Genomic DNA, 14,735 nt, shown 5'->3' with positions numbered 1-14,735 from the left:
CTTGAAGGATCAATTTAAACATTAAAGGTAATGAATACAGTTTGCTGGGCACATAGAAAGTACTGAGTAAATATCAGTGCTGCTGTTGGTACTGATAATCTGGCTTCTGTCTACCCCTTGCATTCTTCTGTCATTCTTTGTCTATACACGGTATGGTCCAGCCATGCAGAAACATCCGTAGGCTTCTGGAAGAATCGTGGTCTGTTTAAATGTCTCTTTCTCTGCCAGAAATGCTTTTCCTAACTTACATTGCCTAATAAGAGGCATTCTCCAGGACGAGGCTCATCCCTTCTAGAAAGTGTTCGACTCTTCTGGCTCTCCTTTGTTTTTCCTGTCACCTCTCTGCTTCTATCACGATGATAATCCTAGTTTAGGGTGATTATACTTTCTTTCTTTTCCTCCAAAGATTATGAGGACAAGGTTATCTTTCTTTCTTTCTTTCTTTCTGTTTAAATGGGAGAATGCCTGTATTTGTTGAATGAATAGATTTATGATAATCATTTAATAAAATTGTGGCAAAGATCAGGACACATTCTCGACCCCCCACTCCCTTTAAGAATCCTACAGTAACCTACAAGACAGAGAAATCACTGAACAAATGATTCTTAGGCGATTTTATTGGTCATGTTATGTTCCAATCCTTCTTGCCTTGAATATCAGGTAATATTTTAAATCCAGCTCACAGATAGAAACTTTGAAAAGTATTTTTATAAGCCATATGTTATAATAACTTCTCTTTTCTCCTTTGAATTTCTTCCCCTTGGATAGATAGGGCAGCCTTTAGAACAAAGACTGAAGGTTAGGTTTCTGATATTCAGAGCCTTCCTTCTCTTTTTTAATATCCACACATAGAGTATGTGCTTTGAAGATGCAAGTTATCTAAATGTTACCCATCAATGAGGCATGTTGCTCACAGAGGTCTGGGGTGGTGGGTAATAAATGGTAGGGATATTCTACAGCAATTATTTGAGGGCAACAGGAGAAAAAAGAATAAAAACAAACGGAAATCCCAAGATAACAATGAAAGAGCCATTATGCAAAAATTTTGGGATATAAACCCTTAAAGGGATAAGGTCAGGGGATGGGGAGAACATACATTTTAAAGTTTTCTACTTTTGTTATTTAAAAGCATTAGATTCCTGTGTGATTATTAATACTGTTCAACAAAAAATACGTTGATTTCCTAATCCCAAATACAGACTATCAAACCAAATGATATTGCCACAGTCAGGAAACTTGCAAAGCCCCCGCATCTTATTATGAGAATCATGGACTGTGTTCTGCTACTATTTCAAAAGAAAATTGACCCTGTCACTATGGATCCAGAAAAACCTTGCTGCAAACCATCCTGGGGAGAGTCATTAAAAGTAAGTAAAAATCTTTGCAAGACCAATGAGATTCATCAGGTGTCCCCAGTCCAGGACATTCAATATAGACCAGACAAGCTGGCAGGCAGTAATTGATAATTGTGTAATGAAGAGTTTATCTTAAACTGCACCCCCTAAAGTATAAGTGGGGAAAGATTTTAAAGCCAAATGCCTTCTTTTCATAAAAAGTGTCCAGAACCCGAGGCTAGCACTGGCACGGTCTTGATGTCAACCCAACTGAGTCTCTGAAAGGGAGCTTCCGTGGTTGGTGACATTCAGATGCACCCACTGGACGGGAAGCTCACATATCTTTTCTTCCTTACTCTTTTACCGTGGTAATGGGAAGACAATTTGCAGTTTACGGATTTAGGTCGACTGCTGTCAATCTTGATTTGTATGTTTAAGAGGGTGTCGGTTGTTACTTCTTTGGAAGAAACTTCAATTTTGAAATATATACTAACTCAGGAAGAAAGCATTGATTTTCTCCCAGAACGTACAGGTTGTGCTACTATTTTTCAGTTAATGAGTGCAACAGGGTTCCTGTGGAGCCTTCAGCAGTTTCCCAAGGATACTATAAATGAAGAGACTGTTGAGTTGCTGCAGCCATATTTTAACATGGATGATTATTCTTTGGAAAATGCCAAAAAAGTCTGTGGGAATGTGGCTGGCCTGCTGTCCTGGACCCTTGCTATGGCCACATTTTATGGTGTCAACAGAGAGGTGTTGCCTCTGAAGGTAAGAGTTTCCCTCTGCCTCCTAGAAAATCAGTGTTCAGTAAAAATCAGTCATCAGTATTACTGCTATGAGAAGACAAAGCAAAGCAGCATTTTGACTAATAAAGATCTATGTCGCCATTTTGCTAAATGTTTCCTCTTTTCTTCATGTCTTCTTGTGGTTTCTCATTTTCTTTACATCTGTTATGTGTTTCTGGGCATCACAGACAAGAAATCAAAGCCAGCTTGTTAACTTAAAGCAGGAAATGAATTCAGCGCAAGTAATAATTAAGCTGTCATAAAAGAAAACTTGCCATTTCTTTAAAGTTTAAAGAGATTAGGTTTGGAGATGGAATTTGATTACTAGTTTCCAAACAAAGTTTATAGAAATTAAGGTCAACACCCAAAAATATTTGAAATTTAAAAAGAGGGGGAGGGTGGGGGGAACCCTTGTTTCTAAGAAACAAACGAACAAACAAAATTTTGAAAGATCGCTCACAAAAGAAGAGAAATCAGGATGTTGCAGAATTCCCACAACCCTAAATATTAGAATGTAATGGGGAGATATATGCAGAGTATTGAGGAAATTGCTGTGGTCCAAGAATTCAATAACTGGTCAAGCTGCCCTTCATGTATAAGGGAACAAAAAGACATTCTTAAGGATGCAGTTTAAGTACTGAGTGGTAAATACACACACACACACACACACACACACGCACTCCATGTATACAAGGGCAACCTGTTCTTCAGGTCAGAGGGAACAGAATGACATTCTCAAGAGTGCAAAGGATTCATAAAATACACCACCCAGATACATATTAACCTCCCGCCCCACCCCCACCATAAAGCTAAAAGAGGGGAAAGTGGTTGCTCTGTGGAATGGAAAATGATGAGCAGGTGGGCAGGGTATTGTGGGTTTTCATAGTAAGCCTTATAAAAATGGCTGCCTTTTTTTTTTTTTTTTAGTTTATTTATTTTGAGAGAGATGGAGACAGCGAGATCTGGGGAGGGGCAGATAGAGAAGGAGACAGAGAGAGAGAGAGAGAGAGAGAATCCCAAGCAGGCTCTGCACTGCCAGCTCAGAGCCACATGCAGGGCTCGAACTCATGAAACTGTGAGATCATGACCTGAGCTGAAATCAAGAGTTGGACGCTTAACTGACTGAGCCACCCAGGCAGCCCTGAAGATGGCTGTCTTTTAAAACTGTGCGCATAGGTAACTTTGAGAAAAATAGAAAAGAAGTTGAAAATAACTAGGTGGCTCAGGTCATGATCTCATGGTTTGTGAGTTCAATCCCTGCATCGGGCTCACTGATGTCAGCTCGGAGCCGACTTTGGATCCTCTATCCCCTTCTCTCTCTGCTCCTCCCCTGCTTGCACTTTCTCTTCCTCAAAAATAAACAAACATTTTTTTAAAAAAATAAAGTTTTAATAAAGGGAAATGATGAGAAAATGTAACAATCTACTCCAACAAAAAGATACCAAGGGATGTAGAATTTAAGAAAAAATGCACTTATAAGAACAGAATTAATTTTTACTAACAATTGTGATCTACAGTGAGACTTAATTATAATTACGCTTTTTGTAATAAGTAAGATGTTATCAAATTACAAAAAGCAAAATGCATTCATATTTTAAGTGGATATTAACACAGGTAGTATTGCAATTTGAGATTGTGCAGAAGGCTGGTTTTATGAGTGTGTGATCTGTGCACACCGGACTCTTGTGTTTAGAAGGGTTCGTGCTTGGCTTAATGGCTACTGTCACCCTCTTGAAGTTCTTAATAATTATTTAACAAGAGGCCCCACATTTTAATTTTGTACTGGGCCCTGCAAATTACGTAGCCAGTCTTTTGCAGCCATAAACTAGTAATTATATAGAGATTTTACACTTTATCATTTTTAAGGTTGAATAGCTACATTGAACTTTCTTGAATATGAACACAGAATATGAAGTTATTTCTAGTGACCAAGAAACATTTACAAAAGTTGATCATATTCAATGCTAAAAGAAGACCTTGATTCAGTTCCCAAAAGCAGAAATTGTCAAGGCCTCATTCTCTGATTATAAACAATAAGATTACACAGTTTTCATTAAAAAAAAAAAAAATCCAGCCACTTCTTTTTAGAAAATGATGACAAAAAGCTAGTTACCAAAGCTTTTGTTATGTGGCCCAATGGCACTTTCTTAGCTCTTAAATTAATTAAAGAAACTAAACACTCCAGAACATACTTGCTTATAAATATACATACACACAAAACTTAAGGAAAGTGGAATCGAACCAAAAAAAAAAAAAACAAAAAACATTAAAAGTTAGAGAAAAGTAGGGGCGCCTGGGTGGCTCAGTTGGTTAAGCGTCCGACTTCAGCTCAGGTCATGATCTCATGGCTCATGAGTGTGAGCCCCGTGTTGGGATCTGTGCTGACAGCTCAGAGCCTGGAGCCTGCTTTGGCTTCTGTGTCTCCCTCTCTCTCTGCCCCTCCCCAGCTCACACTCTGTCTCTCTCTCTCCTTCAAAAATAAATAAACATTAAAAAATAGAGAACAGTAGCAGAATTAAATAATTGGTGCTTTGCAGAAACAAAATATAAGATACATGTTGTTGGAAAATATAATCCAGAAGAAAATACATATACTCACAGATGCATAGATTTAAATAATTTTAAACAGTTATATGTAAATACATGAGAAACTTTCAATTTAATAATATTAATAGTAATTAAATTAATATTTCCTGTGAAAAAGGGCTAAATTTAGATAAATTAAACGTTGGGAAAGAAAATGAGAATGTTATCAAAAAGCTTCTACCTCAGAAGGCTTTAGGGCTATATTATTTTATTGATTCTTTTAAAGTTCTAAGAAACATATAATTCTCACTCGGTGCTGTAGGATGTAGAAAAAGATGAAACTCTACCATTACAGTAATTTCATTTCAAAATGTCTTTACGAAAGGAACAACCCAAAATGCTCACATGCCCAATAACATTATTTATAATAATTTAAAATGGTGGGAGGGGATGTCAAAAATAGGGCAAAGGTTAAATAAATTATGATACATCAAAATAGTGTGATTTTATGCAGCCATATTGCTAATGTCTATGAAAAAGTGTTTAAGGACATGTTTAGGGAGAAATGATTACACCATATTGAGTGACAAAGAAAAAAACTAGAAAATGCCAGTTATCACCTTTTTAACACAATACTCACAGACTATCTCTGGGTAAAATCATGGGTAATTTCTATTCTCCTTTTTTTTTTTTTCAACGTTTATTTATTTTTGGGACAGAGAGAGACAGAGCATGAACGGGGGAGGGGCAGAGAGAGAGAGGGAGACACAGAATCGGAAACAGGCTCTAGGCTCTGAGCCATCAGCCCAGAGCCCGACGCGGGGCTCGAACCCACGGACCACGAGATCGTGACCTGGCTGAAGTCGGACGCTCAACCGACTGCGCCACCCCGGCGCCCCTCTTTTCTCCTTTCTATACATTGCTGCATTTTTCATGTTTTCTGTATCAAACATGAATAATTAAAAGAAAAAATAGAACTTTAGTGAAATATCTCCAACACTCCAGCTGAACACACAGAAACAGATGACCTCAACATACCATCTTGGGCAAAAATTGTGTAATTCATGTTATTATTTACCAATTAAAACCATAAACAGAGGCGCCTGGGTGGCTCAGTTGGTTAGGCGTCGACTTTGGCTCAAGTCATGATCTCGGATCATGAGTTCGAGCCCCGCATCAGGCTCTCTGCTGTCAGCACAGAGCCCGCTTTCAGTTCCTGTGTTCCTCTCTGTCTCTGTCCCTCCCCCGCTCATGTGCACTTTCTTTGTCTCTCAAAAATAAATTAAATTAAAAAAATCGTAAAGAAACAAAAAAAAAAAACCACAAATATTGGGCAGACCTAATACAAGTCCATACAATTACCTCTTCTTCCTTGTAAGGCTAACCTGGCCAAGCAGGAAGGCCGCCTAGCAGTCGCCAATGCTGAGCTGGGGAAGGCACAGGAACTGCTGGATGAGAAACAAGCCGAGCTGGATAAAGTACAAGCAAAATTTGATGCAGCGATGAATGAGAAAATGGTGAGATTAAGTATACAAAATTATGGAAACATTACACAAGTATGTGTTGTATTTGTAAATGAGGCACATGTTTATGACCAAAAAAAAAGTATTTACCTGACTGCCCTTCACTGGCTATGGCTACCTGTTTTCGATTTTTGACACTTTAAAGTTTTTTTTGTGTTTTTAATCATCATTTTCGGTAAGAGTAAGCTGCGATGTCATACCCTAAGGGGACTGATTTGGAGGTTAGAAAATTGGGTTTGAGATTCGGTGCAGAAACTTATTCACTACGCAGCTGGAGGCAACTGATGGAGCTTTATCTGTCAGATGGGGACCCTAACATGACCTCATGGGACAGGGGCCCCAGGAAAAAGAAAGCCCTGATCTGCACTGTTTGCTGATTTCTGTGGCATAGATACTCCCACCACTGCCAGTTTTAAGCTACTGATGTGCTGACAGTGAACACATGTTTGGAAACAGGTGCACAGCAGCACACTCTCATATACTGTACTGTTACATGTTTAGCACTGTTACATACTGAGCCCTACTACATACCACCATGCAGGTGCAGTGCTGACTTGACCTGAAGCACATAGATAAGGCAAAAATGTAGCAAATAATAAGGAGGTGATGGGTTTTTATTACTTGTTACCTTTGCTTTTAATATAGCTTAATTGTAAGCTTATATATATTTTTTCTTTTTTAAAATTTAATTTCAAGTTGGTTAACATACAGTGTGGTTTTGGTTTCAGTAGAACCCAGTGATTCATCTGTTACATGTGACACCCAGTGCTCATCCCAACAAGTGCCTTCCTTAATGTGCATCATCCATTTAACCCATTCCCCCCCCCCACCTCCCCTCCAGCAACCCTCAGTTTTGTTCTCTGTATTTAAGAGTCTTTTTCGGTTTGTCTCTCTCTCTGTTTTTATCTTATTTTTTCCTTCCCTTCCCCTATGTTCATCTGTTTCTCAAATGCCACATATAAATGAAATCATACGATGTGTTCAACACCATCCAAGTTTTCTGGAAATGTCATAATTGGCTCTTCTGAGTTGATAAAAGCTGGCTGCAGCACATCACTGTTGTGTAGAGTTTTTCTGAGGAAAAGTAAAAACACTTTGTAAACTTCCAAGAACTCAGAATTATCAAATCCAAGACTTAAAATGGTGTATTGTATTGATCTGATTGTGTTTTGAAATCACTGAATAGAAATACTGTATTAATTTATGTGATTCGGAGTCTCTCTTACAAAATCGCTTTCCTTGAAATTTCGCAAGATAAAATAACTATGTGATGAAGTAATTACCAGAATTTAACATGTAAAGCTTCACTCATATTGCTTTTTCAGATTATATTTATTTTGCAAATTAGGAAATTCCCTCATATGTGTTTATGTGTGAATACAGTGAATGTTTGATTAAGCACTTAAGGAAGTTCTTTGAGACACTCTCCCTTTATGAATCCAGGATTTGCTAAATGATGCAGATATGTGCCGGAAAAAGATGCAGGCAGCTTCCACTCTCATCGATGGGCTGAGTGGAGAAAAGGTCCGATGGACCCAGCAAAGCAAAGAGTTCAAAGCCCAGATTAACAGGTATAAACTTTGGCCTTTGCTATAATTGCTTTCCTTCTTAATCATCACTCCAAACACCACCTCTTTGTGACATTAGAGAAAATATATCTCCCCAGTGAAATGCTTCACTCCCTCATCTCCCTACCAACCATTTCTGAATCTCACAACTTAAGTCACGCACTCTCAGTAAAACAAAGAGGGATGAAACGTTTGTGAAACACGTTTAATCTCAATTTTGGTTCAGCAGTGTGGGGTTTTAGTACAAGAGTTCTTGTGATACTGTTTGGCTTTTCCAGAACCATCTACATATGTTGTCCAGTTCTATACTCTTAATCTCAGTGACTTTGAACGTGTGGATCAGTGGTTTGCTCTAAATACAAGGCAGACTTGTGCTCGTGTCTGCTGGTGTCCTCAGAAAAGTGGAAGAGAGGGGAATGAGAGAGGAGTAGAGAATGGCAAGAAGTGGGAGGAACAGAGGGGGAACAGGACAGGGAGAAGAAAATAATTTTATTAAGACTGAATCTGAACAGGACCAAGGCATGGGAAAAGGATGCTTTTTTTTCCTCGGCATCAGGGCTCTGGACCTGCAGGCTTCAAGGAAGCAGTTTCTCTCTTGGTCCTTGGTCTACACCAAATGTGGCCCCTCCTACCCGCATTTGGGTTTGGGGGCTCCCTCTTGCATGGTCTCTCCATGTCTGGTTTCAAAGTGTTAAGCAGGAAGCAGAGAAGGATTTTGCCTAGTAACATGGACTAGTACGTGGCCTTTCATACTCCTTAGTGGGAGAGCTCGCATGTGTCAGGTACTCACTTTGTCTCGTTTCCTAACAGACTTGTAGGTGACATTCTTCTGTGCACTGGATTCCTTTCCTACCTTGGTCCTTTCAATCAGATATTTAGGAACTATTTGCTTAAAGATCAGTGGGAGATAGAGCTGAGAGCTCGGAAGATTCCTTTCACCGAAAACCTGAATCTTATTTCAATGTTGGTGGATCCGCCAACCGTAAGTGTCACTTTCCTTATAATACTATTTGATTTTCAGTCTTATTTAGTAAGAAATCAAGGTACACCTAAGTTTTTCCCCTTTTTTTTTTTTCATTTAATTGAAAAGATTGTTTTGAAAATGCTTAAGAGTTACTGAAAAAAACAACCACCTTTTTTTTGGTATAAAAGTTCCTTTCTGTTTAAGAAATCTTGCTTTTAAAATATTTTCAATTGCACTCCTGTGAACTAAAAGATCATTTGTGGGGGCGCCTGGCTGTCTCAGTCAGTGGAAGACCTCTTGAGCTCAGGGTCTTGAGTTCGAACCCCACATTGGGGGTAGATTGCATAAAAAAATAAAATCTTCCAAAAAAAAAAAAGATGCTTCATGAATTATAAGCTTGGTAATATTGAGTTCTTCTTATAACTTTCCATTATTTACACCACTCCTCTTAAGTCACACTCTCTTTCAAACATTTTAGGTGATTATAGGCATTAGCTAGGCCGTAAGTACTGGTATTAACCTTCTTCCGATGATTAACCATCTTTTCATAGTGTCCAACAGCATAGCACAACAGCCCTTTGTGGTATCACTGAGTGATGGCACGTCCCGCTGCACTAGCCTTCCTTGCTGGGAATTCGATGCCACTGTCAATTTTAAGTCTATCTTGCAGAGCTCCTATGGCATTAAGTGCTTTCCAGCCAATTTGTATTCATGAGCTGCTTTCTGATCTGTAAATATGTTCCCCAGTGGCTGTTTCCTGAGGGAAATCATGCTATTAGTTTCATGTTATCTGCATTTAAAAGTTAAAAAAAATTAATCTTTTCCAATTCAAACAATGTTCAACTGGTTGTTACAGGGACTAGATAATGTACTAAAGGTGCAACGGACACTGATGAGGCAAAGCAGGCCAGGATATTAATTATGACCTTTGGGGGCTGTTAGGATAATTTAATGAAGGTGGAAGCTGGTTGCTTCTTTGGATCCCAGGTGATCTTACTGACGGCATGGAGGCAGGCTGGCAATTCCCTTGTAATTCGGAAAGGAAATATATTTTTTTTAAGTTTGTTTGTTAATTAATTAACTAATTAATTTAAAAGTAATCTCTGCTCCCAACGTGGGGCTCAAACTCATGACTCCAAGATCAAGAGTCACACACTCTTCTGACTGAGCCAGCCAAGCACCCCAGGAAATATATATATACATGTATATATATATATTTTATTTTATTTATTTTTTTTTTTTAATTTTTTTTTTCAACGTTTATTTATTTTTGGGACAGAGAGAGACAGAGCATGAACGGGGGAGGGGCAGAGAGAGAGGGAGACACAGAATCAGAAACAGGCTCCAAGCTCTGAGCCATCAGCCCAGAGCCTGACGCGGGGCTCGAACTCCTGGACCGCGAGATCGTGACCTGGCTGAAGTCGGACACTTAACCGACTGCGCCACCCAGGCGCCCCATATATATTTTAAATGTTTATGCATTTATTTATTTTAGAGAGAGCAAGTGGGGAAGGGCAGAGAAGGAGAGAGAATCCCAAGCAGGCTCCGCACTGTCAGCTCAGAGCCTGACACAGGGCTCAATCTCATGAATGGCGAGATCATGACCTGAGCTGAAATCAAGAGTCCCATGCTTAATCAAATGAGCCACCCAAGTGCCCCGGAAATATATATATTTAAATCATTGATGAGCACCTGCGAATATAATACCTTATCTGTCATAAATTCTCTGCCTCCAGCTATACAAATCCTGCCCCCCATGTAAACAAAGCCAAAGGGCAGGAAGGGGAGTTTTCTGAGGTTTAACCCCTGGTGCTTATCTTTCCTGACATGTCAATATTTCATCATCTCCACCAACTCCACCATCCACCTAGTCTTACTGTATTTTGAGCCCCTGTGTTCTCTGCATGTTGAACAACAGTGCTTCAAAAATTCATAGATTTTGTAATATTTCCTCATAAGTTTGAAGATATATAACATAAAGGACTAAACCCTGGTCTTGGGTTATTAGAGAAGGATTTGTTAGGTTATAAATTTATTTTTTTAGGTGAATGTTATTTGGTTCATATTTACAAGTTTGAGGTTTTTTTTTTCTAGGTACCCATTGCATGGTCTCAATGGAAAAAAAATATATTCTAATATTAAATTATTTTAATATTGTGGCACTCTTAATTAATAATGAAAGCATTCTTGTTCTCCTCTGACTGGCCATATCCATTTCTTGTTATTTAGATTGGGGAGTGGGGACTGCAGGGATTACCAGGAGATGACCTCTCCATTCAGAATGGCATCATTGTGACAAAGGCCACCAGATACCCACTCCTCATTGACCCACAAACTCAAGGCAAAACTTGGATTAAATCAAAGGAAAGAGAAAATGACTTGCAGGTATGTGCTGCTTGGTGTATGGGAAAGCAATCTTAAAATCATGAAATTTCCCCTGAAATTTCAGCTGAATCTGCCAGTCATAAAGTTGTCATCTCTGTGACAACTGCTTGTTAATTTACACCCTTGAGTTTTATAACAGTGGTTTAGGGCAAGAGCTTGGATTATTTTTCCTTTTGGTTTCTCTCATGATGTTCTCTTCTCTCTGTCCCTTTCCTGGTTCTGTTGCCTTCGTCTGTGTTGGATATGGCTTTTATTCGGGGCTTTGGGCTTGGACTTACAGGGGAAGCAGTAAAAATAGAACTCCTGGCTCCTCGGTGTAAGGCTATTTGCACCAACCTAGCTCAGGCACTTGGTTCTCCACACCATCCTAGAGTCCAGTTTTGGACTTGGGGTCTAATAAGGTGTTAATTATAAGGTAGAGGTAAACAAGGGCAGGATTCCAGCATCTCAGATTTACTGTCGATATTTTGATTTAACTACCAATATAGACTATTCACCGTTTCCCAGACAGTGTTCCCAGGGTTCGGAGTCTCCTGGCTCCATATTTTTGCTTAAACTATTCTACTAACCAGGGTGTCTTTCTTCACCCTGTTTCCCACTTCACTTATATCCCAGATAAATATCTTGAATGTTCTTCAAAGCCCACACCTCCAACATGGCCTTCATCAAGACTTCCCTGTGTCCCCAGTTTAATATAGCCTGTCCTAAATGCTCACAATGTCTTGTTTGGATTTCCAACATGAACTTAGAGTCTGTCTTCAATTCCTGTTCGTTGCCCATTTGTCTTTTATCTTTACCGTATCCTAAACTTCTTGCCGGCAAGGTTTATGGTTTTATGCCATCTTTATATTTTCTGTGCTGCTCTTTCAATAGGGTGGGGATTCTGGTATTTATTGAACTTAAGTGGATTAATCAAAGTATAACGTCATTACAAGGAAAAAAACACAGAAAAATCATGTGATCATCTTGATAAATGCAGAAAAAGCACATGGTAAAATTCAACACCCATTTGTGATAAAACTTCCAAGAAACTAAGAATAAGAGGAACCTTCCCTTAATCACAGAAAGAGCATCTACCAAAAGCCTACAACAAACATCATTTAATGGTAAAATATTGAAAGATTTCCTTCTGAGATGAGGGCTTCATTGACACCTGGATGCTGCCTGGTGCTCAGGAACACCTCTAAGATACTCCCATCTTACAGATACTCCGGAACACAATGCATCAGTCTGTTTACTTACAAACCCCAGAGAAATCCCAGACAGGGTCAGAGAGTATAAACGGAAGAGGAGTGTTAAGGGAAATGAAGCCAGTGGGAATGTAGCTTCAGAGGAGCTGTCTTCACAGAAGGAATGCATGGGTGGAGTAAACAGGAGCGTTCCTACCCCTGAACTTTATTTCCTGGATCCATGCAGCTAGAATGTGTCCCTGTTCCATTCCTCTTGCCTCTTCTGACTGTCCATCTCCCTACTCATCCTGTTCTTAATGTTCCTGATCATAGCTTTGTCTGTCCATTTTGGCATTAAGCTCCTTGATAGCCTTCGATAATGTCCTTTCTGCCGTTACCCAGTCCCAGGAATCTTCTCGAGGAAGTAATAGAAATATGCCACAGATACTTAATGTATTTTTAAAGACATTGACTGCTGGGATGTAAGATTGAACTGTATTCTCCTTACTCAGGAGACATTATTTTTAAAATGTGTGGATAAACACATGCGCGAACACACATAAATGAAGACAGAATAAAACAAAAATAGTATTTTATTTGGGAAGGAAAACAGAATGAAAAATGAAATACTTTATAAATGAAAAACAAAACATATATTGTATGCCTAGGACTACATTCTACCTTGGCAGCTTTGCCAAGATCACCTTCAACACCATCCCCAGAACCTTCAACTCTGGCTTCCAGAAAGAGAAGGTATTCATCAAGTTTCCCTATAAAGAATTCACTGACCACCTTGTAAAGACCCAATACCAGAGTATCTTTGCAGGTGATCCAGGCTCTGTTGGTAGCTACCACTTAGGGTTACCGCACAAGAAAATAAAGTTAATTAAATATGAAATTATGACTCCAAGCCATTATTTCAAATTTATAAAAGGCATTGAAGTTGGCTAAAAGTTATCTTAAATAAATTGATAATTTGAAAATTATTATTTCTTTTTTAAAAAAAAATTTAATGTTTATTTTGAGGGAGAGAGAGACAGAGTGCGAGCAGGGGAGGGGCAGAGAGAGAGGGAGATATAGAATCTGAAGAAGGGTCCAGGCTCCAACTGTCAGCACAAAGCCTGATGTGGGGCTTAAACTCACAAAATGCGAGATCATGACCTGAGCCAAAGTTGGATGCTTAACTGACTGAGCCACCCGTGTACCCCAATTTCTTGGTGTATTAGGGTTCTCCAGAGAAACCAAATACATAGGATATCTATATGTAAATGCAGATATATAGAAAAAGATTTATTATGAGATATTGGCTCATGGGATTAGGGAGGCCGAGACGTTCCACAGTCTGTTGTCTACAACCTAGAGGTCCAAGAAAGCTGGTCATGTAGTTCTAGTCCAAACTCTGAAGGTCTGGGATCCAGGGGAGTAAGTAATAGGAGTCCCAATCCAAGTCCGAAGGCCCAAGAGCTGGTCGCTGATGTCCAAAGGCAGGAGAAGATGAATGTCTTAGCTCAAGCAGAGAGCAAATTTGCTCTTCCTCCACCTTTGGGCTCTATTCAGGCCCTCAATGGAGTGGATGATGTCCACCCAAGTAGGTGAGGATGATTTTCTTTACTCGGTCTGCCTATTCCAAGACCAATCTCTTCTGGAAACACTCTCACAGACACAGCCTGAAATAATGTTTGTCAGGTACCTGGACAGCCCCTACCTCATTCAGATTGACACATGATATGAACCATCACACTTAGGAAGGAAATCACAAAAACAGAGTTTACTCCTTAGGAAATAGAGCAGGACAATTATATTTCGTCTCATTGGGACCTTGTTTCATCTTGTTTAAAAAGCTGGTTAAAGCTCTTTGTTTAGATTCATTTACCTTGTCAGCTCATAATGAGGTCTTTCACAGCTCATCATTTGTGTAAATAAAGCTATCCATCCAGGGAAACAAATTCCTTCATGTGCAGGATTTTTTTTTCTTTTAGTCATTTCCTTCTTATCCAAAACAGGACAAGGGTAGGCTTATTTAATTTTTCAATTCCATATCTCTTTTTCATAACAAGTGAGAGATAATATTTAAAACAATTTTTTAGGGGCGCCTGGGTGGCGCAGTCGGTTAAGCGTCCGACTTCAGCCAGGTCACGATCTTGCGGTCCGTGAGTTCGAGCCCCGCGTCAGGCTCTGGGCTGATGGCTCAGAGCCTGGAGCCTGTTTCCGATTCTGTGTTTCTCTCTCTCTCTGCCCCTCCCCCATTCATGCTCTGTCTCTCTCTGTCCCAAAAAATAAATAAACGTTGAAAAAAAATATAAAACAACTTTTTAATGTTTATTGATTTTTGAGAGAGAGAGAGAGAGAGAGCACATGAGCAGGGGAGGGGCAGAGAGAGAGGGAGACACAGAATCTGAAGCAGGCTCCAGGCTCTGAGCTGTCAGCACAGAGCCCAGTACGGGGCTCAAACTCATGAACTGTGAGATCATGACCTGAGCC

At 39.5% G+C, this 14,735-nt stretch overlaps 1 protein-coding gene across 2 annotated transcripts in view; it reads left to right on the top strand.

Moving 5' to 3' along the window:
* DNAH8 (dynein axonemal heavy chain 8) overlaps nt 1-14,735 on the top strand; it is a 321,754-nt gene that overhangs the window by 207,055 nt on the left and 99,964 nt on the right. For both annotated transcript variants that reach the window (XM_047102369.1, XM_047102370.1), the window contains 6 exons: nt 1,200-1,367; nt 1,887-2,102; nt 6,025-6,162; nt 7,612-7,739; nt 8,547-8,718; nt 10,930-11,085. In XM_047102369.1, coding sequence (XP_046958325.1) covers nt 1,200-1,367; nt 1,887-2,102; nt 6,025-6,162; nt 7,612-7,739; nt 8,547-8,718; nt 10,930-11,085 — 978 coding nt within the window. The remainder of the gene's footprint in view (nt 1-1,199; nt 1,368-1,886; nt 2,103-6,024; nt 6,163-7,611; nt 7,740-8,546; nt 8,719-10,929; nt 11,086-14,735) is intronic.

Source organism: Lynx rufus, unplaced genomic scaffold (assembly GCF_022079265.1).
Source record: "Lynx rufus isolate CCGP_SWC_20201006 ecotype Redwood Valley unplaced genomic scaffold, mLynRuf1.p SCAF_6, whole genome shotgun sequence".
Taxonomy (NCBI): Eukaryota; Metazoa; Chordata; class Mammalia; order Carnivora; family Felidae; genus Lynx; species Lynx rufus.
This window is presented reverse-complemented; position numbering and strand designations above follow the sequence as displayed.